This window comes from Sabethes cyaneus, chromosome 1, assembly GCF_943734655.1.
Source record: "Sabethes cyaneus chromosome 1, idSabCyanKW18_F2, whole genome shotgun sequence".
Classification (NCBI taxonomy): Eukaryota; Metazoa; Arthropoda; class Insecta; order Diptera; family Culicidae; genus Sabethes; species Sabethes cyaneus.
Window position 1 is genome coordinate 139,431,185 of NC_071353.1, and position 21,788 is coordinate 139,452,972.

At 42.7% G+C, this 21,788-nt stretch overlaps 1 protein-coding gene across 1 annotated transcript; it reads left to right on the forward strand.

Annotated features, from left to right (window-relative positions):
* Positions 1-11,508: 11,508 nt before the first annotated feature.
* LOC128746299 (calaxin) lies at positions 11,509-21,481 on the forward strand. Its single transcript, XM_053843347.1, has 3 exons — positions 11,509-11,945; positions 20,823-21,303; positions 21,362-21,481. The coding sequence occupies exons 1-3, from the start codon at positions 11,509-11,511 to the stop codon at positions 21,479-21,481; spliced, it is 1,038 nt and encodes a 345-aa protein (XP_053699322.1).
* The last annotated feature ends 307 nt before the right edge of the window (positions 21,482-21,788 follow it).

A 21,788-nucleotide genomic window follows, 5' to 3' on the forward strand; every position in this document is an offset into this window, starting at 1 on the left:
CGATGTCAACGCCCACCACACGGTGTGGGACAGAATGGATGTAAACAACAGGGGTGAGTACCTATTTGACTTAACTGCTAACAATGTCAATATATGCAATGTATAGAACGTCCCCAGTTTTGCTAATGCTATCAGAGATGAGGTCCAAAGCTGCAGCACTTGTGCAGCACTTTTATGCCTGAGAAGTTCAAAACTGGCATGCCTCTGATGAACCCAGTTTATCACGCCAGCGGCATTTCATTTTTTATATTGAGAAAAGCTTGAGGGGGCGGGTTGTATACCGAGAAACCCGATAAAGACCAACTGGCGTTCGTACAGGGAATTTCTGTCATATTCATATACGCACATCAACTGAGCTGGACGTTACAGTAGGACCATTAACACGTTTACCGCAAACTGTCCGTTAACCAAGCGGATAATCTGCCGTGCCCTAGTGGAATACGACACTCAGCAACCTCCGTCGGGAAGCTAAGCGTCTCTTCAACATCACGTCCAACTGAGAAGCCTACAGAGCATCTCTCACCAAATACAACGCAGAACGTCGCTAGACCAAAAGGAGGTCCAGAGGAGCCAAAGGAGTTTTACGAAAGCATCCAAACTCTGCCTGAGGCTGCGCGTTAGCCAAGGACCATAACAATGACCTAGGGCAATTGATAAAAGAGGATGGTAGTCTCACTGTACAGTGTACTAGGGAAACGTTGGAAGTTCCTATGAACACGCATTTCCCTGGTTCGACTTCTGGAGGCGACATCGATGGTAGGCAGTAGTGTGAGTCACCACGCAATGTGTCTAACGACTCGGTGCAATTTGCACGCCGACTATTTAGGCTAGACATCAATCAACTGGCCAATGAGCTCCTTTGAACTTATGAAGACTCCAGATTCGGATGGCATGCTACCCATCTATAAATTTTTTTAGAAGCTGCTGATTCCAAACATGAAGTGAACGACAAAAAATAAACATTCAAAAGATTATCTATCTATAAAACTAGTTTAAATGAGTTTCAGCTGTACCATGGAATCAGTCACAACCGTACGTATCGACCACTTTAGCAATTCAAAGCCAGCGCATGCTTACGGTTGTCGCCCACAGTATGAAATTTCATCTCACTTCTCATCATCACACAACTCATACACCCTCACACCCGCGGCAAACTATCTGCTCAGCTGCTCAGCCAGGCCAGGTGCGTTTTGCATTCATTATCTCTTCTTCACAAGGAAATAGTACTGTGTAGTTGTAGTTTTAAAAGGTCACACAACTCGATACATAAATATAGATTTAAAATTGCAAACATACATACATACACACAAAATGCTAGTGGAAGAATCTTCTGTCAAAAATTAAACGTCATTTGCTGACTATGCGCAATAAAACCAACATGAGGTTGGCCTTTATATGTACCAAACTATGCCAGTTCCGACAATGGACCGTTGTAGAACGAATTCAATGAATCCACTGGTCTGTATCTGTATTGGGACTTGTGGTAAAGAATAATGCTGTTTTGGTTCATGCTTTTTCTACAACTCAACAAACACCAAACCAAGCATTGCAATAATGATTGGTATTAAGATCTATCGCAATGATATTATGTTGCACTAATACAACTCACCACAGCTGGCTAAAAAAATGCTTAATAAGCATTTTTTACGATTTTTACGTATCGCAGAGCAGCGATTAGTTGACAGATAGTGTCTAGATATAATTGAAGATATTTCCTATGGAATTTAACAACCGAGACGTAACGTATTCGTTTAGGTTTCACTAAGTCATGCAACCCTGAATTGAATTGAACTGCAGTTTTTTCCAACACCTATGAGAATCGTGTTTTGACTTATGTATGGGGAGAAAAGGCCATTGTTTTGAACCTCCCACAATAATCAACTGGCGCGGCTTTATTGTTAATCACGGGTGACTGCAGTTCGGTAGCGTAACAATTACTTTTACTTTTTTGCATTGTACCGGTGGCGGCGGCAGCGACCGGTAAAGTTCACCACAGCACCAGCGACCACCGCACCGGTTGACATTACATAGTCATCCGTCTACTCCCGCTGTTAGCTTCTGATGGCATGCCAAAAGTTTTGGAGTGTGCTGTTAGTAGCAGCATTATGCGGTTTGCATTCCATCAAACTCTGCGACCAACCAGCCATAGCCGGCAGTGAAAATGGCTATTTCCCTTCGTTTTACAGACTGACCGCGGATTATGGCGCATTGACATGGCTAGTTATGTGATTTTTGGCACGCTTTGGCCGGTTTTGGTATTGTTCTCCGTTGAGGATGACACATTGTTGCATAAACGACACGCGATTGTGTTGTCCCAAGCGAAGGTACAATTTGTTGGGAAAGTTCGAACGTAAAGTTTTGGGGAGATTATCCATTTAATACACGTGTTTATATATTTTTTTGCAAATCAACGTCCAATCCATGACATAACACCCCTGATAGCACATTTGTTAAAAATTAGTTGTTGCAACCGATATATGACTTATTTCAGCCATATATGTTGCTTCAACCAGAAGTCTAAAAACTGTGCTGCTTCAGATTTATTAAAATAAGTTGGCAAAATTCTGGAAAATAAACATTTTAAAGTCAGTGGCTTGTCAAAGTATGATAAGGTTGTCTCTACTTATTTCTAAATAAGTCCAGTTTAACAGTAAGGTTTAACAAAGGGATCATTCCGGTATGCACCACACTAAAGGGCATAGTGCAGTTGCAGCGCTTTCGGGTGCTGAGCCACGGTTCAGCACGCGAATTTGGGCTTTCCACTATCTACTACAAACAAATCTGAACTCAACTTGTGAACGTCACAATTGCTTTCTCCCCCGACTTAATGGTGTTGAGGCTGCGACTATCGGCCTCACGACCAGAACGCCCACTGTTCGATCACGACGATAAGTCTAAAGTCTTCGAAGTGACTCGACGATACACAAATAAATAGGCTATTCAGGTTCACCGCAGGTGAAGTAGGTCAAAGCCTTACCTACCGCCACAAAAAGATAGCAACTTCTCTCGTGCGCTGCACCATCACCATCACCACCCACGTGGTGCAGAACAAAAAAAAAGTTTGTTTATATCAATAATAATGAACAAACGTGATGCTACTTCACTTGGTACCTAACGTATGTACGTGAACCAGTGATCGATTCTGCATCGCTTCGTTCAAAGCAAAATAGTGTTTGCGGAACAAAAAAAGTTTTCTCCATTCGGCCAAGACCTTGGCGAAAGATCTGCCGTGAAAACGCACCGAAAGTTTGAGACTGTGCTGTGATCGTCCTTCAAACGAATCTAATCTAACAGCAGCTGTAGGTATGGTTGTGACCTTCTCGCTGTAATAAACACCTATTTGTTGGCTCATCATCAACTGTGCCAGGGTGCTGTGTGCTTTGTGTATGAAACAGTAAAATAAAAACGCTGATTTTGGAACTGAAAAAACGATAATTCAGCGCCCATATAAGAACCACACATAGTTTTAGTGCCACTGCTTGGGGTAATTAAAAGTTTGCCGTTCCACTAAAGCCGGTAAGCATTGTTGATAGCTTGTGGGAGCGTAAAACCTGTCCGTCGTCCCAACATAGTAAATGTGAAGTTTGTACGAGCTTTCAGTCGAAACGTTGTGTGCGCCTAAAGTTATGTAAACCTTGGAATGCAAACGGTAAAGCTCGTTACCGGGCAAAACTTAGGGGAGTACGGTGTACATTTTACGGTGGTTTTATCACAGAGATCAACACTTGTTTGTTCGTTAGCTGAAGAATAACAAATCAGACATTGAAATTGTTATGCTTGACCAATATACATTGATTTTATTCAACGATAAAAGGTATAATATATATGAGTATAATTTTATGAGAGGCATAACTCTCAAATAACAAATCGCCAGAAAAGGCAATTTAAAAAAAATTATTATTACTTTTATTGTTGGTGTTTTTAATTCAATTGTGTTTGTTACATTAAAGCAGTTGAACGCTAGCGAAAGGATACAGTTAAAGCCCAATGAGCTACCGAGGCTTGTTTGTTTGTTGCATGGACTCAACTTGTCGTGTTGTTTTGTTGCATGAACCGAAATGACTTTGTACGATTTTGTTCCAACCAAACCATAGCAACCGCTAGCGTCATACTGTCAGGTACCTACTAGTGTAAAGACCCCCATACACGTACGCATATGTTGGGTTGGAAATGAACAAAATGTTGGAGGTTCATTCCGACCGAGCGCCGAGCCGAACATTTTCTTCTGCCAGTTTGGTTCGTGGCACTCACACACAAGCGAGCGTGTTGGACGAACATGAATTCACCAACATTTTTGGCCAACATGTACGTACGTGTATGGGGGCCTTAAGATTTATTCCGAATTTATTTCGCTATGTAGGGTCTTTTTCTAATTCCCGTCGTAATAAGTAAACCCATTCTAATTTTCATCATTTGCTGGATGGATTTAATGAATACTCCAAAAGTTCTTGTGCTGATTTGACTAAAACACACTTACCTTCCGATCCGTGAGCTTTGAAATCACTGAAAAGCGACTATTAAAGCATATTATTGAAATTACGCAACTGACTTTATTTCTAAAATTCGTCGTACCGTTTTAAAATACGTCCATCAAAATTTTTCATCGTCCGAACTAAAAATCACAACAATGTTTACGAAGCTAACGCGCATGTATTTGTGTAGGACGGCATGACAAATGTTATTCTACAAAATTTCTGCAGGTCAGGCAAGTTTTTCTGGCTGTAGAATAATGACAATGGCTTGCGTGAGTTATTTTCATTTATGAATGACGGAAATTAAAACAATTAGTCAACATTGTCTTCTTCGTCGCTCGAAAAAACGTAGGAAATTTGGCTGGTAGGACTTCTTTAATGATAAAAAGCATTTAAATAGATCTCAGCTCACTTTAATTGATCGCGTATGATAGACAACTAACTAAAATATTAGGGAATAACTAGTTTTGCATTGTGTGTCATAAAAATGCTGATATTTTTAATAATTTGTGTTGGATAGGACGGGAATAGGCAATTACGACGATGTAGCAACATACCCTACCTAACTTGCGGGTAATCGAGGTTTGCACAAAGTATTGTTAAAAGGAATCAAATAAATTCTTCTCGTGCGAAACGGGATGAATGTTATGAACAAAGTCAGTCTTCTACTTGAGCATAGTTGTTTAAAAAATATATCTTTGAAGAACAGACCTCATACAGACTAGACAAGTACTGGTGTTAGCATCACTGGATTTTTACAAGGTATTTTTGTTGGGCAATCCTCGAATGTGTAGGTTGAGAATCAAGGGTCGGTTCTTCAACATAAGTATCATCAACGTGCAAAGCCCTCACTTCAGAAGTAGGGGAAGACTGTCCAGAATACACCGGGGAGTAGAATTAATTGTTTAAAAAACGCGGAAACTATTTTATAAAATTATGAATGCGCATTTTATTTTGGTGTAAAACAAGCTAATTCATGTAATAGCATCAAACATAGCCACATCCAATAAAATAAAGCGATTATCTGCGATCTCATTCCACATGTAAGAAATCGCGGTTTTCTCTTAAGCTTTTACCACTAGTCGGTATGCAAAATTCCTTATTAATTAAAAACAGTCTATCTAATTGATATACTGTCATACTCGATGATTCATCACAAAAACAACATTAACTAGGCATGTTTTTCACATAAATTGCAAAAAACTTCAAAATACAAAACAGGGGTAGAATGTACCACAGCGGGATCGAACAGTTATAAAATATTTTTAATTTGTAGTATATCTTTTGTTTCAATATTATGCAATATTATGTATTGTATAGGACTTAGAGTTTGCCTTAAACCTAACTGTACATTGTTTAACTTACAATATTTCATCACACATCAGTTGGAAAAAAATAAATGAATAAATTTTATTGCCCATTGTGTTGAGATATGAACCCATTATATCCCACCAAACAAAGGTATGGACAAACGCTATAACAAACGCCTTCGCCAGTTTGAAAGCCTAGTTTTGGGAGTTTACACAACACGTGATTATATGTAAATTTGCTGGTAGCGTTTAACGCCTGGCTGGGCAAACTTGGTGCGTTTTACCCACGGGTTTTGGCGTTTTGCCCAACATAATGATTTTGACTCTTGCTAAAAATCGTCAAAAATAACAAAAAATACAGGTTTTCGTTAAAAAATTTCACCAGGAGTAAGTGTAAAAAAGACCCAGAGTCTTCTAGAGGTTGAAAAACGTGGAACAAACACACCGTTGCCCTATAAAATGATGTTTTGCTTAAGCGGTGCGTTCTGCACCACTTTACCCTACCAACGACAACAAGAAGGAACTCTACGCGCAGTTGGAGCGTGAATAAAATATGCCGCTGCCTAAAACATGGTATCAAGATCGTCATCGAGGATTTCAAAGCTCAGGTCGGTCAGCAGGAGGAGGGCCACAAACCAGGATTGGTTGCTGGGTTCAGCTGACCAAAGAGATGGGCCTAAGACTTATCGACTTCTTAACCGTACGTAGCACCTTCTTCCGGTACAGACTTTTAAATAAGTTCATCTGGATCAGTTCATTCCGACCCCCCGGCACGTCGCCATTTTTCTGTGACTGAAACTGAAACGTCAAAATCGCTGGGCGGGAAATCCCTTCATAGAAAATCAATGCGACGGCCATTGTTGTTTGGGGTACAATAGTGAGGGGTCCAACTTAATGGGGGTACTGTCAAACTCTGTAGACCAAGATAGCGTTGTCGAGGAGGTGGTTCATTCACCAAATCAGAAAGAATCACAGATCAACAACGTTTTGATCAACTGTCGGCACTTCTCAGACATTATCGATGTCAGATCCAATCGAAGCGCTAACGTTGTCTCGGGCCTAGTGATGGTCAAGATGCGCCCAACACTCTCCGTTGTCAACAACGTTTTGTACCGACACACAGTGGGATGGATTCAAAGTTTTTTGCTTTGCGAAAACGGTTCAAAACTATAGTTTCCATAGTTTTAGGCTTTAAAAACAGTTGACTTCATACTAATTTTATTTATATGTTCCACAGTGTTCTACACTAAGTTGTACATGGTGGGATACAGCATAAATTGATTCATAAAAAACAGGCGAGATTAGCTGCTCATAGCTGCTCTCCCCCGAGATACACTCCCTTGAAAATTACATATAAAAATAGAAAAAAAAATCCTTGATTGCTTCTAAAGTGAAAAAGATAGAGATGTACTATCTTCGACGAAAATATGTAATTTAATTTGATTAACAATTTCTTAGAACATTAGAAAAACGTACGAAGCGCTATTAAAGAGCTGGATCGAAAAAACTGTTTTTAATTGTGTCCCCTAGAGTTTGGCTCTATAACTCCTGTCACGTAAGAGATAGAAATCTTCAATATTCAACAAAGTTTATTAAAAATAGTTTAGCTACAAATTTTCTTAAGAAAACAACCATTTTTCACCTGAAATCAAGTAAATATTTCCTGTATCTGCTTAGGAACACGCTAATGTTCAAAAAAAATTTCGCCACTAGAAAGCGCTTTGCTTTTTGAATGAAGAATCTTTTCTGAAGCAACTATTGTGTTATGTCTTAAGGTTTCGATGCTATTACTTATGTCTCACTATTTTTGAATCCGTCCCACTGTACGACGGCAGCCAAAACGGCTAAAGCAGCCAGATGTCGCTGTAAACTACACGTACTCACTCGAAGCTGCGCTATCGGAAGAGGGCGACCTGAACGAAGCCCCTCTTGAGGACTATTGGAACACCATCAAAATAACCATTTGCAGTGTAGCAGAGAGTTCCATCGGCATGAGGCACGGAATCAACAAAACGATTGGTTTGACGGTGAATGTAGGAAGGTGATGGACACAAAAAAAGTAGATGCAGCGAAACTGGAAGAGCAGGAGTATGCGGAATTAGAGCGGCTTCATCGTTCTGAGACGAAAATTCTACCAGAAGCTGAACGGATCTCGCAAAGGCTTTGTGCCGCGTGCTGAAATGAATCGGATTATGTTAAGCAGTATTTTGCCGGATGATGTTGAGGTGATAGAGAGGTGGAAGTAGTACTTCGATGAACACCTGACTGGCGCTCAGGCGGAAAAGCAATTTCGATGGCGTGAGAAAAGGAGAAGTGGTGCCCCAACGATATGCGAAGTAAAGGAGGTCATCATACAGCTAAAAAACAATAAATCGGCCGGGAACGATGGTATCGGAGCGGAGTTTATTAAAATAGGACCAGCTTTTCCACTTGTCCACTTGTCTATACTGGCTAATTGTTGGGATTTGGGAGACAGAACCGCTACCGGAGAAGTGGAAAGATGGAGTTATCTGCCCGATCTACAAGAAGGGTGACAAGTTCGACTGGGAGAACTATTGAGCGATTACCGTTTCCAATGCTTCTTTGTAGCTGTCTTCAACTTTCTTCAACAATGTTGTCGATAATAATTGACTCTACAATTGCCCTTTAGACTAATCTCAAGTTTTTAGTCTTGACCTTGAAATGAGGTCATACATATAAATTAATATTTTTTGAAACGATGGTTCTACAATTGATGAAGGGACGGTAGGGGAAAGAAACGAAAATTTTTGGTGAAGGAGGGGAAAAGCGGGAAGGAAGGGGGGGGGGTATTGGTAGCTATGCTTGGCAAGTAGTCATTTTGACTCCTTTTGTCCCTTTTGTCCAATACTGGAAGGTGCATGAGTCGAACCAAGCTGTAATCTAAGATTACAACCGGATTCGAACCCACAACACCCGCCAGGGCATGTGGTTCGCTGGTACTTGTACCTTTGAACCATAGAGGCGCTGGACAAAAGGAGACCGCAAAATCCACTTCTCAAGAATAGCGACGCGTTTTGGTTGGGTTATCGACACATGAAGTATTCCACCACGCACACATATAAAGATTTTTTGACATTAGCTGAGGCCCTCGCTGAGGCTGTTTGCAGTAGGAGTAATATCAACAACATCAAATTCCAAACTCCCGGATCCCCTCCTCCACTCTTTGCTCCCCTCTCACTCCTACATAAGCGATCCTCAGCAAATGTCATTCTCGTTGGTGACGAAACCGCAAATTACTTCATATTGTGCCGCTTCCTGCATCAATTGCAGATTACCACCGAGCGAGAAGTTTTAATTAATTTACTTTCAGGACGACGACACTATGTCGGCCCTTACGACTTGCAAGGTACTGCATGTGACGTTGTTCGTCTGTCAGCCTGTGTTAGCCGCGTTTCTCGGCGCGGGTTTTCGAGGGAATTGCCCTTTAGACTATTTTTCGAATTCTGTTTCGCTGAGGCGCTGTAGTCAAATGAGCAAAATATCGAAAATGAAGCCTGTCTAATATTTATACTGCTGCGGATCCTCTAAAAGAACCGTGAATACAGAGTTCCCACGGGCCATCTGTGCGTTGACTTCAGAGCCGCATACGATACCATCTACAGAAACGAGCTATGGAAAATCATGGACGATAACATCTAATGACATGGGTATTATCGGCAGAACATCTGTTTCGGTGGCTGTACACTACACCAGACTATTTGAATCAAACTTTGAATTAGATCTTGGACCCAGATTCTAGACCGGGTTTGCACAACATTCTAGATCTGTATCAAATTGTGGATCCAATTTTGGACCACATCACACTGGGTCCAGATTTTGAATAAGATTCCCAGCTAGCATTTTCATATGTATAAAAAAGGTAAAAATCAGCATTAAGTACAGATATACATGCTAAATAAATCGTATTTCATGCGCAAAATTAGTATATCCGTACTATTTTGGAGGCGATATACGTGATTACGAATAATTTTGAGCGTTACGACTATATAAGTATTTATATACGATAATATCCGATTTAGCGCGAGTCGCTCCGTACTACTCTACGATTTTGTGCTGAAAATCGTATGTATGTCAGGCATTATCATTATATACGACAAAAAATCAACTTGATCCCACTTTATCCAGCTTTAGTTACGATTTCGAGTTTGTTAGGAGATATTTACGATAGTTTTCGTACATTGATATACGAGTTGGTGCTAGCTGGGTTTTGGGCCACATTTTTTATCATATTTTGGACTTGACTCTACATCAAATTTGGGTCTGGAACCGAAGATCTTGGACCACATTTTTCATCAAATTTTAAACCATCAACCAGATTTTGGATCCTGGACAAGAGATTTTGTGTCAAATTTTGGAACAGATTTCAACTCGATTCTGGACCAAATTTTGGTCACATTTTGGACCAGATTCTGGACCTGAATCGGATGCTGGACCTCCATCAAATGTGTGGCCAGATTGTAAACCACATTTTTATCAAATTTGGACCAGGTTTTGGATATTTTTTTGGACCACATTTTAGATCAGCAGCAGCATTTGTGGCTCGAATAGCCCGTTCTTTTCGCGATTAGATCAGATGTGGGACCAAATTTTGAACCATATAATGGAACAAGACCAGATTTTGAGCCTGGATCTGTCTCTGGAGCACATTTTTTTTATCAAATTTTAGTTCACATTTTGGATCAAATTTTAGACCAGATTTTAAAACTTGACCAGGTTTTTTTTTCCTGTATGGACTCATCACTGCGACCAGTATGGTTAGATCTATTGTGATATCGCCCGGGTGTTTGTTGTATAACCCGCACTGCATTTATTTTGGCTATAGTCGCTATTGATTGAGCGATATGCTTATTGAATTTTATGCGTGCTTGTGTGTAATTTGAGTACCCTTCCTTCAATGCTTTTTCTCTACTTTACCCACCTCGTTCCACATGACAGCGCTGTCCCCAATTATAGCCATCCCTGGAACTATAAGGGTGTCATTTTTGCACTGTCAATAGGCCATAACGGGATAACATAGAATTTAGCACGAAAGAAGAGTGGTGCTGGTGAGGGGCCTGGGAATAAATCCATGCTAAAGTCGCTTTGCCATCGAATGGCCTGATTCTACTAAAATTCGAACCCATGACCATTCGCTTGTCAAAGCAGACTCGGTAACCTTGCGGCTACAGAGCCCCCCTGACCAGTTTTTGGATTTCATTTTTTATTAGATTTTGGACCACATTTTTGATCTGATTTTAAACAAATTGAAATAAAATTTGTAGATTTGTAACAGGAATTTTTGCGTGGTGGTAATTCGCCAAGGAATAAATACTTACATTATCGAATGCGAACACTTTTGAATTGCAATGATAGCAGAGCAGAGCAGAGCACCAAAACGCCGAAAGGATCATTTGCCAAAAAATCAGGAATTGGTTCCTCGCAGGAACATTTCGGCACACTATATCGTCAAATTGCCGTTTTGACTTAGCTTGTACAATTATTTTTCAGACTAAACTTTATAGCTCACATTTTACGAAAATGCGCAAAAATATACTAACTGCAGCTTCTATATTCCATTTCCCTCCTGATTATACAGGTTCCACGTCTGGTGTTAGACTAACCCAGAAAGCTTATCCATTAAATAGACAAAGCCGCGGGGTTAGCTCGGGCCGTCGGGTTTCCATAGCACTATTTGGCGTATGTTTCCATCCTTGGTAGCCAAAACCATGAGCCGACCGAACGCTGCTGGAACCAGCAGCCAAACGCAACAATCTGCCGCTGCGAGACTTTCCTTTGCCGTTGATGCCATGGGCGGCGGTGGAGGTGGAGGAGGAGGAGGTGGAGGCGGTGGCGGAGGAGGAGGCGGAGGCGGTAACGCTGGTCGCCGCGGCGACCTCGCGGCAGCCCTAAACAACCGAAGCTCGGTGATAATAAAAACGGTTTCGATATTTTTGGCCAGTGGCAAACGAACCGTGCCCGGAGAATCACCGGATCGAGCCGGCGACCGATCGGCGCGCGGTTCCAAAGCGGACAAGCAGCAGCTGAAACCGGGTGAACGTGAATCGCGACGCAATCGGCGTATACTGGCCAAAATGGACGAGCTGAACGGGAAGCTGAACCCAAAGATGCTGGAGATGTACAAGCGGAAGACACATTTTTCCAAGTGAGTTATGAAAATTATGAAAAATTGGTGTTTCATGGTTTTGTGAATCATTGAACGGTTGTCTTATTACTTGCCATTTAATAATTATTTGTTCGTTTAAAAGATTTTTAACTAAGCTTTGTTTGAATGTTGCAAGAATGGTGGAATTCCAAGTTCGTAATGAAGATCCGTAAGGAAAGTTTAAACTCGTTACTATTCTATCATTGTTGAATTTATAGTGAATCAAAAATTGATTGATTTGTGTTCTTAAATCATCATCACCATCATCAGATTCACACGCAAATCTTCATTCATGACTAGTCAAATAAAAGTGATAGTTACCGTCACATGGGGCGACATTTAGTAAATGATTGGGTCCAAAATTTTTCTGAAAATTATATATTCTTGAATTATTTTGACAAACCTCCACGAACAAATTCTTGAAAAAAAATCCTGGCTCCTGTTTGGATTCCGTGAATTACCCAAAGTATCCCCCTTGAACCGAAAGAAATAAATAACTGCTGACAGAACAGCAATTCAAACAGCAGTTACTTTCAGAATCGGCGGCATTTCAGTTCTTGGCTCGAGTGAGTGGGGGAGAAATAAATGTTCTACATTGTCATACATCAGTTTTCGGCAGTGATTCCTCACGCGACATGCATTTCTTCATTTTAATTTGATTTGTTATTGCCTTAAAAATAAGCGGCCCTCGTTCGGTCGGTCTAGGCCAAATCGAATCACCGGCTCGACTGGTAACCAAATCAATATTATGGAAATGTTCACGGGGTTGTACATTTCAATCGTTACCCCGTTCAGTAAAGAAACAAGCAACCCTCTAGAACCAACAGCTGTGCGCTCGGTTGACGGCCGTCGTAATATCTTCCATGTGGGGGATGGGAAAGGATTACGCGAAAGAATTTTCCACCTGCCAAGACTGTTGTTGTTTTTGTTTTACTACAGCTCAGCAGTTTGTCCTGCAAAATCGAAGGTAAAATCGACCACCCAACAAGAAACGGAAGCGTAAGCACCCAAATTTACCGCTGACAGGAAATCAAACTTTCAATGCGTTTCACCTGTTCTTTGGAGTCGCGGTGCGGCTGAAGGTGGCGAATGAAAGCTTCGCCGTTGTTTTTCCAAGAAACACGGGCGCGCGTTCTGTTTCCGATTTGTACGAACAGCCGCGCTGTCAAACGCTCAAATGGGTGTATTTTTCAGTTGATTTGCAACCCTTTTCTACCAGTGTTATTTTGTCGGAGTCATAATTCTTCATGCAAGCATCAGAAATAATTTTTTATTGACAGCAAAAAAAGGTGGGTTGAAGCTTATTCCAAGAAAACTAACGATGATTTTTTATAACTTATCATGGTGGATCAGTTTGCATTAAAATAACCTGGCATTAAGAGGTTAAGATTACCACCGTAGTCAGTCAGCTGTGGAGTGAGAAATGAAACAACGCCCAGTTTAAACGAATTGGTAATTTAGAGTTTGCGAAACAAGAAATCTGCTGAACAATCACGCATCGAAGAAGAATGCCTCAATATTGTTTATATTGCTGACAACGTTTGACGTTGTCTCAACAATAAAAGGGTTGCTAAATGGCTGGATAATGCGTATTACAGACTCTATAGTGATCTTTACCCTCTTATCTAGTAACTCCTATCCGTGCCTCCTCTTGGTACCAGCCGGAATACGAGCATCACTAGCGGAGATCGGGTAAGCATAACGGACGAACTTTTTTGTACTGCTTCAATTCTCGCAATCCAGCTAGCTTGAAACGGGCACCAGTCTATTGAGCTCGAATAATGATCGTACCAATGCGCAGTATAGCGAATGAAGACAAAACGGATCGCGGAACTCGCCGGCAAAGGGTCCAAGTTGCTTCCTTGTGGCAACCCTTATAGATTACAAAATAGTTCCGATTCTACCGGACCGATTTTGACGCATAAACTACGGTCAGTGAGGTAAACCCTCATCCATCTGATGAAAGCGACAGAAATTCCAAGTTTTTGCATCCGTTCCAACAATCTCGCGAGATCAACCCGATCGAAGGCAGCTTTTAAGCGTGTATATATAACATCTACTTGCGCATTTTCCTCCATGATGTTTAAGCAAAACGACAAACAAACTGCGTTGGATTAGTGGCAACTGATCTTCTAGGGAAAAATCCATGCTGGTAAACGGATAAGTACTGCGAACTGCACATAATAAGGCGCGTAACCTCGTAAAGGATCCTCACCGAAACCTGATATGTACAGGAACGAGGATGGAAATAAACGAGCACGAGGTGGTCGACATGTGGAACCAGTTCTTCGATGGCCATCTCAACGGCACTATAACAGAAGGAGACGCAGGAAGTTAACCTAGGAGTGCCTACAAACGATAACAGCGTACCGACTTCCGATCACGAAATTTGTCAGCTGAAGAATAATTAAGCCGCCGGAAACGATCAACTCCCGACAGAAGTCTACAAAAAAGGCGAAGAACCGCTAGCAACGGCACTTCACTAGATAATTTTATTGATGTGGGAGGAGAAACTACCGGAAGAGTAGATGGAAGGTGTGGTTTGTCCCAGCTACAATAAGGGCGATCGGCTCAATTGCTGTGACTACCATGGCATTACGCCGGTCAACGCCGCGTACAAGGTGCTCTCCTAAATTTTATTACGTAGTCTATCCCCAATAGCAAGAGAATTCGTAGGGCAGTATCAAGCGAACTTTACGGGGGCCCGTGCTATTACGGATCAAATTTTTACTCTCTGACAAACCCTCCAGAAATATCGGGGTTACCACGTGCCTACGTATCATATTTTCGTGGATTTCAGAGTAGCATACGATACAATTGAACGCGAACAGCTATGGCAGATAATGTACGAGTACGGCTTTCCGGACAAACTGACGCAGCTAATCGAAACTACTTTGGAGCGAGTGAGGTGCTTCCTGCGCGTTTCGGGGGCGCTCTCGAGTCTATTCGAATCGCACAGAGAATTTCGGCGAGGAGAAGGACTGTTGTATGTTATTCCATATCGCCATTGAAGATGTGAGCGGGCATCGAAACGAGAGGAACGATCTTCAGCAAGAGTAGACAACTCCTAGTCTTCGCAGAAGACCTCGACATCATTACTAGAAACCTTGGGACATTGAAGGGCTTTTTCCGGAGCATAACATGACGATCTGGCCACCTTGTCCAATAGGTGAAGTTGAAGGAGTTGACACCGATGATAGACAAGTCTCCAACGAGGAATACGTAGCTGCCGCGAGAAGTATGAAAGCTCAGAAACAGCTTGAGCTAGATGGAATCCCCAATGTAGCGCTGAAAGCGGCATTACAGGCAATTCCAGACATGTTTAGAACGGTGCTACAAACATTTATTGAGGAAGGCTACTTTCCATGGCCATGGAAGATACAGAAGTTAGTACTCTTACCGAAACCAGGAAAGAGCCTGGGAGAACCAGCAACTTACAGATCCATCTATCTGCTGGACACACTTGATAAACTCCTAGAGAGGATTATTCTCAACCGGCTTACAAAATACACAGAAAGTGAAGTGTCAGTGAGGCAATTTGTTCAGGAAAGGAATGTGTGCGGTAAACGCCGTACGTACAGTGATCGAAAGAGCTGAGAAGATAATTAAGCGGAAGATAAGAGGAAATGGACACTGCACTGTAACTGACGGGGTCGTAACTGCCCAGCATCTGCGAGACCCCCCCAAATCAAGCCTCAGGGACGGCAAACGTTCGCGACTTACTGTCAAGAAAACACTTGAAAACCTTCTGCTCTACTATTCCCGTTTATTCACGACTTCTCACTTCGATAACTCCTACCTTTTGGCTTCGGGGTTTCACTTCCGGTTTCGAGGCTGACCGGGATCCACTAGCGGTCAGGTCGGCGATGTTGGAACGGGGTTCGACGGCTAACCTCCGGCGTTCCGACTGCGGGCTCACTCAGGGCTTCTGTCAAGCGCGATGGCGACGACGCGACGTTACTGCGATGGCGTCGATGGCGGGGACGCTCTCTCAGCTTCGGGGTTGACGATCGTGGTGGCAGCGGCGGACGTGAGGACCAAATTCGATACACTCAGGTACAGCTCCGGATCACGTTGATACCGTCAGGTAATCGGGGTAAATACAGGGTAAGCACAGGGTAAGTACAGGGTAAGTACAGGGTAAGTACAGGGTAAGTACAGAATAAGTACAGGGGTCCTAAGAGCGAGAGGAGTTTTTTTTAGCATCCAGTTCGAGGCGGTCAAGGTCGGGACTATGGTAGAAGAATCTCTGAATAGCCATACCTGTTATTTGCTTTGTTATACGCGGCTTTCCTTTCCTCCTTCGAGTATTTCTGTCTTTCACTTCTGTCTTCCTATAGAACCTTTTGATCTAATTTCATCTTTCTGTTTAGCAGTGAAACAGTGATTAGCTTTTAACGGTTTGGCTTCAGACAAGGTAATGGCTTCAATTATCTTATGTCCAACGACCTATGACCTTTCTTCGCGCCACGAACCCTACTATAGTCAATCCATGCTAGCTCGACTCCATTTTTCCGCCCCCTGGTGGTGGGTGGGTGGAAACCGTTGACGCGTGGCTGCGTACGTCGCCGGGGAAAGCTGGTTGCAATACAGTATTTCAACTATTTTCTTGACGTTTTATTTCGTGATATTTATCATACATTTTACACGCGCGACAGTCTCCTAAATCTTGGGCGGAGACTAGACCGACGGTTACAGCACTGTTATCACGATTGACGTCAAGAACGTTTTCAATAGCACACAATGAGGGTCCATGTCTATCTGTAATCCTCAGTACCTATTTCCAGAACCGCTTTCAGGTTTATGAAACGAACATTGGCCAGAAGTCGATTAGGGTTACCGCGGGAGTTTCACAAGGCTCACTCATCGGCCTGTCGCTAGGGAATGCTATGTATAACGGAGTAATAACACTGAAAATAGTAATAATACTGAAACTGCCTAGAGGTGTGGAAATCGTCGATTATGAGGAAGACGAGCTGAGATTTCATTCTGCCGTCCTAGATAATAGACATAATCGAAACCTGGATGAAAGGAGTGGAGTTGCAAATAGCCCACCACCAGCCACGTAGCCAGAGGTGGGGGCCAGGAGCCCTATCTTGGCTCCTAATACATTATATGCATATCTTACTGCTTATAAATACATTAAATGTATTGTAGTTCTAAACGCAAAAATATGCATATAAAACAGTTTAAATTAAAATTGGGCCCCCGCCCCCCCCCCCCCTTCTGGCTACGTGGCTGCCCACCACAAAACAGTGGTGCTATTAGTTAGCAACTGTGGAGCGGTGCAACGGTTGAAATTCAACGTTGGTGAGCGTACTATAGTCTCTAAGCGTGTGCTGAAATTCTTGGGTGTGATGGACGACGATCGGCTCAATTTCAATAGCCACATCGACTATGCCTACAACAAGACGGCCAAGGTCTTCAACGCAATCTCCAGAATTATGTCGAATAGTGCTGGTCCAAGCAGCATTAAGAGGCGTCTTTTGGCTCACGTATCTTACGCGATACTGAAATACGCGGGCCCAGCATGTCGGGAGCGCAACGTGCTCATGCATCACATCTTTATTGATTTCAAAGCAGCATACGATACAGTCGATCGAGACAAGCTATGGCAGATAATGCACAAACACGGTTTTCCGCACAAACTGACGCGACTGATCAGAGCTACATTGGATCGAGTGATGTGTTTCGTACGCATCTCTGGGACACTCGAGACGCGGCGAGGGTTGAGACAAGGTGACGGTTTATCCTGCATGCTGTTCAACATCGCTCTTGAGGGGGTGATCCGACGAGCGGGCATCGAAACGAGAGGCACGATTTTTACCAAGGGTGGCCAACTTCTAGGCTTTGCAGATGACTTCGATATCACAGCCAGGAACTTTGCGACGGCGGAGGCAATCTACACCAGACTGAAAGCGGAGTCTAGGAGAATTGGGCTAAAAATAAATGCGTCGAAGACCAAATACATGAGAGGAAGAGGCTCAAAGGAAATAAACGCGCGTCTCCCACGGACGGTAACCGTTGACGGCGACGAATTAGAAGTGGTAGAGGAGTTCGTGTATTTGGGATCGCTGGTGACCGCGAACAACAACACTAGTAAGGGGATCCAGCGGCGCATCCAAGCGGGAAATCGGGCCTACTTTGCCCTTCGGAAAACGCTATGATCAAGAAGCGTACGAAACTAACAATGTACAAAACCCATTTTAGACCGGTAGTTCTTAATGGACTTGAAGCCGTGACGCTGCTCACGGAGGACATACGCGCCCTTGCCGTGTTCGAGCGGAAAGTTCTGCGGACGATATTTGGCGGAGTACAAACTGGAAGCGGAGAGTGGCGGAGGCGTATGAATCACAAGCTACAGGCACTGTTTGGGGAGACTTCCATCGTACATCCAGTGAAAGTAAGCAGGCTACGGTGGGCCGGACACGTCGTAAGGATGCCGGACGACAGTGCGACGAAAATAGTCCTCTTCAACAACCCCACCGGCACCAGGAACAGGGGGGGCCAACGTGCACGATGGCTCGACCAGGTCGAAAGCGATTTGCGACTTCTGAGACAACTAGGAAATTGGCGACGAGTGGCCCAAGACCGAGTTGAATGGAGACGAGTGCTTGAAACAGCACGAGCCACCCCGGATCTATGCTGCTGAAGAAGAAGAAGCATGGAGTGCAACGCTGAAAATCGAGTGGAATACGACAAAGTTGAACCACACCTTTCGGCTGATAGCCATACACACTTAAATTTTTTTTATCAAGCACCACAATTTTTTGACGAAATTAGAACTGCTGAACGTTCGGTAAAAATTTCGGTGATAGATTTCAATGTATTTGGATCTTTAGTAACGTTTGGCATCATCGACATTTTTGCCGAACGTTCAGCAATTCTAATTTCGTCAAAACATAGCGGTGTTCGGTGAAAAAATTTAAGTGTGTACGAGTTGTTACTGCCTACCGAACCATCTCGTTGGAAGTAGCTTGTGTTACCACCGGAATGATCCCTATTTGCATTACACTGGCACTGTTCGAACAAGCAAGGTTTCCCCTATGTCCTGAGTGCGATAATGAGGAGGAAACACGAGCACGTAGTCTTCGTCTATCCAATATTCCAGACTGTGCGAAGCGAGCTACCATATCTTAATGCAGATAATATAGTCAGTGAGATGTGTAGAGACGGGAATATATGGATGGGTGATAACACAAATCTTGTTCGATCTGCAGCGAATATGGAGAGCTGAACAGCGTTCCAATGGCACCAGCTAACGTCAGATATCCAACAGTGCGAAGCGGATAATGACGGCGATGTAACCAATTGAACAAACGTCCTTGGGCCGCATTTGACATCTTGATCCAAAGCAACGCGGTTCTGGGCACGGTAAAACCCTTGATCAGACTCATATGTGTTGGGATGGGTTTTGCACCCTAAATAATCCCTGTACCCAATGGACCCCTGAATATTGGACAATGTTCGTAACTGGCGGAGAACCTTGCGAGGGTGGTTTTGACGGAGTGCGCGTCGAGGTGGAGGGCACTACCCAATCAGCACATGTCTCGAAGGGATTACTCCGATGTTAGTTACCCCTTGACAGTGCAAAAGTCACTCTTATAGTTTAAGTATACTGGTCAGAGGAACGCAATGAGTCCTCGCTTGATTTCAAGCAAGCATAAGTCAAGTTGTGCAACAGCCTCACGTCACACTGGAAGGTGTGAAGTGTGCTGCACCGGATAAAATTGCATTCTTTCCACGCTACAGGTTCAACAGCTGCTGCCTGTGGATAAACCTAAGTGGCTTGAGTTTTGCAGAATAATGCAAGCAAAAGTGGAGGCGAACACTCAATTTATGAAATACACTGTTGTTAGTATTGTTGTTTTTCATACATGTCATATCGTGTTGATCGCACGCGGTGATCTAGCATGCAATGCGTGATGTAGGAATTCGGGTAATTTTCAGATACTATTTCAACACCCAAAAAGATACAATTAAATTGCAACGAAACTAAAAGAACTAGTCGTTTCACGCCAAAGAACGGATTGTTGAACGATACCAGAGTTTCAAATTGGCAGATAAAAACAATCAACTTTAATACACTTTTTTAGCAGAAATTTGATGAAATCGCCTCGAGAAACACTTATTTCACAGCTACTTGCTTCTGAAAAGTTACTAAATTTAATGAAGTAGAAAGTTGGGAGAGAAATTTTCAGTACAAAATTTCAGTACAGTTTTCTAAGCTTTCAAATCAAAGTAACTGAATTGAACTAGCTAACATACTTTTTGTATTAGCGCTAATTTAACATTTTTGTTACTTTCTCGTCAATCAAAAAAACAAATTCTAGGTCATTCATTGTGCTCTACAAATTCACAAGACAGTCAGATTTTTTTTCATGGTTAAAACCGTTACCGTTTGATAAAGACTCCCTGACATAGTTAAAGTTGTTATTCCAAACTCTGATAATTAACCACATGAAATTGCTCTGTGTCACGACAGGCTGCTGTCAGAAGCATTAATATGCTTTACCAAGACAAACTTTGCCTTTCGAATATGTTTCGCCCATAAATATTTCGTGTTTACCGCACAACAGGTACCGTACCCCGTAGTGAATTGCAATTTTGCTGTCAGACTGAAAAGTAAATCCTCCGCATTCAAAGGGGCACAGATTAGGTTACTGGTTACTCTGTCTTTTATCTTTTTCACGACATTTAATAGTAAAAAAAGGGTGAGTCCTAGTGCGTGATCTAAACCAATTTATCACCTCAACCAAAAGGTACAAATTACGCTAGATTGTGTTTTACACATAGAAAAAAAACGCCTCCATTCCTTAGCAAACAATGCCTAAAAAATAAACAAATACCGTTTTTCTTGTTCCTTCTTTCGCACAGGATCGAAGTCGAAGCCTTGTGCAAAATCTTCCGCAAACTGGTAACGAACGCTACCCTGAACTCGAAAGCGCTGGCGGCGAACAACGCCGGTGTGATTGCCAAGGCGGGCTCGTCGACGGACGGCATCGATCGGTCCGTTTTCCGGGAGCTTCTGCATAGTACGTTCGACATCGTAACGGAGGAAACGCTGATGGAGCGGATCTTTTGCGCCTGGGAGAAGGGCTTCGAGGGTCTACCGATACGGTTGGAGGGTTGGATTCTGGGGCTGTCGACGTTTCTGAAGGGCTCGCAAGCCGAGAAGACGGCGTTCTGCTTTCGGGTTTACGATCTGAACAGTGACGGTTTTATCACCAAGGATGAAATGTTTGCCCTGCTTAGGAATTGTTTGATTAAACAACCACAGGATGAGGATCCCGATGAAGGTGTCAAGGATCTGGTGGAGATTGCTTTGAGAAAGTTGGATATGGATAAGGATGGAAAGGTTGGATGGGGTTAGAATTGTGATTGTGTTATTTAATTATCGTTGATTGTTGTTTTAGGTTTCATTCCAAGACTACCAGGATGCAATAGCCGAGGAACCTTTACTACTGGAGGCTTTTGGTCAATGTTTACCGTCCGATCGGGCAACCGTTTCCTTCCTGTCAACACTACAAACGTAAGAAACTGCTTTTTTATTGATTTCCCCTTTGCCCCTTAAACGTTTATGCTTACGATGTAAGAAGTAACTGAATCAATAATCTGCTACACCATATAGGCAGCGTTCATCGTAAATATTTCAACTCTTTTGAAGGGCTACCGTAGGTAGCTAAACAACGAGTAATACACGTAAAATCGATATACGATTTAACTCTAGCGATACTATTTTACTCTAGCATGGAAAGTAACATTACGAGGTAAATATTTTCTTATCAATGAACTTCAGCACACGTTATGGAACCCCTACACTGAATGTGCTTCTCCACACCT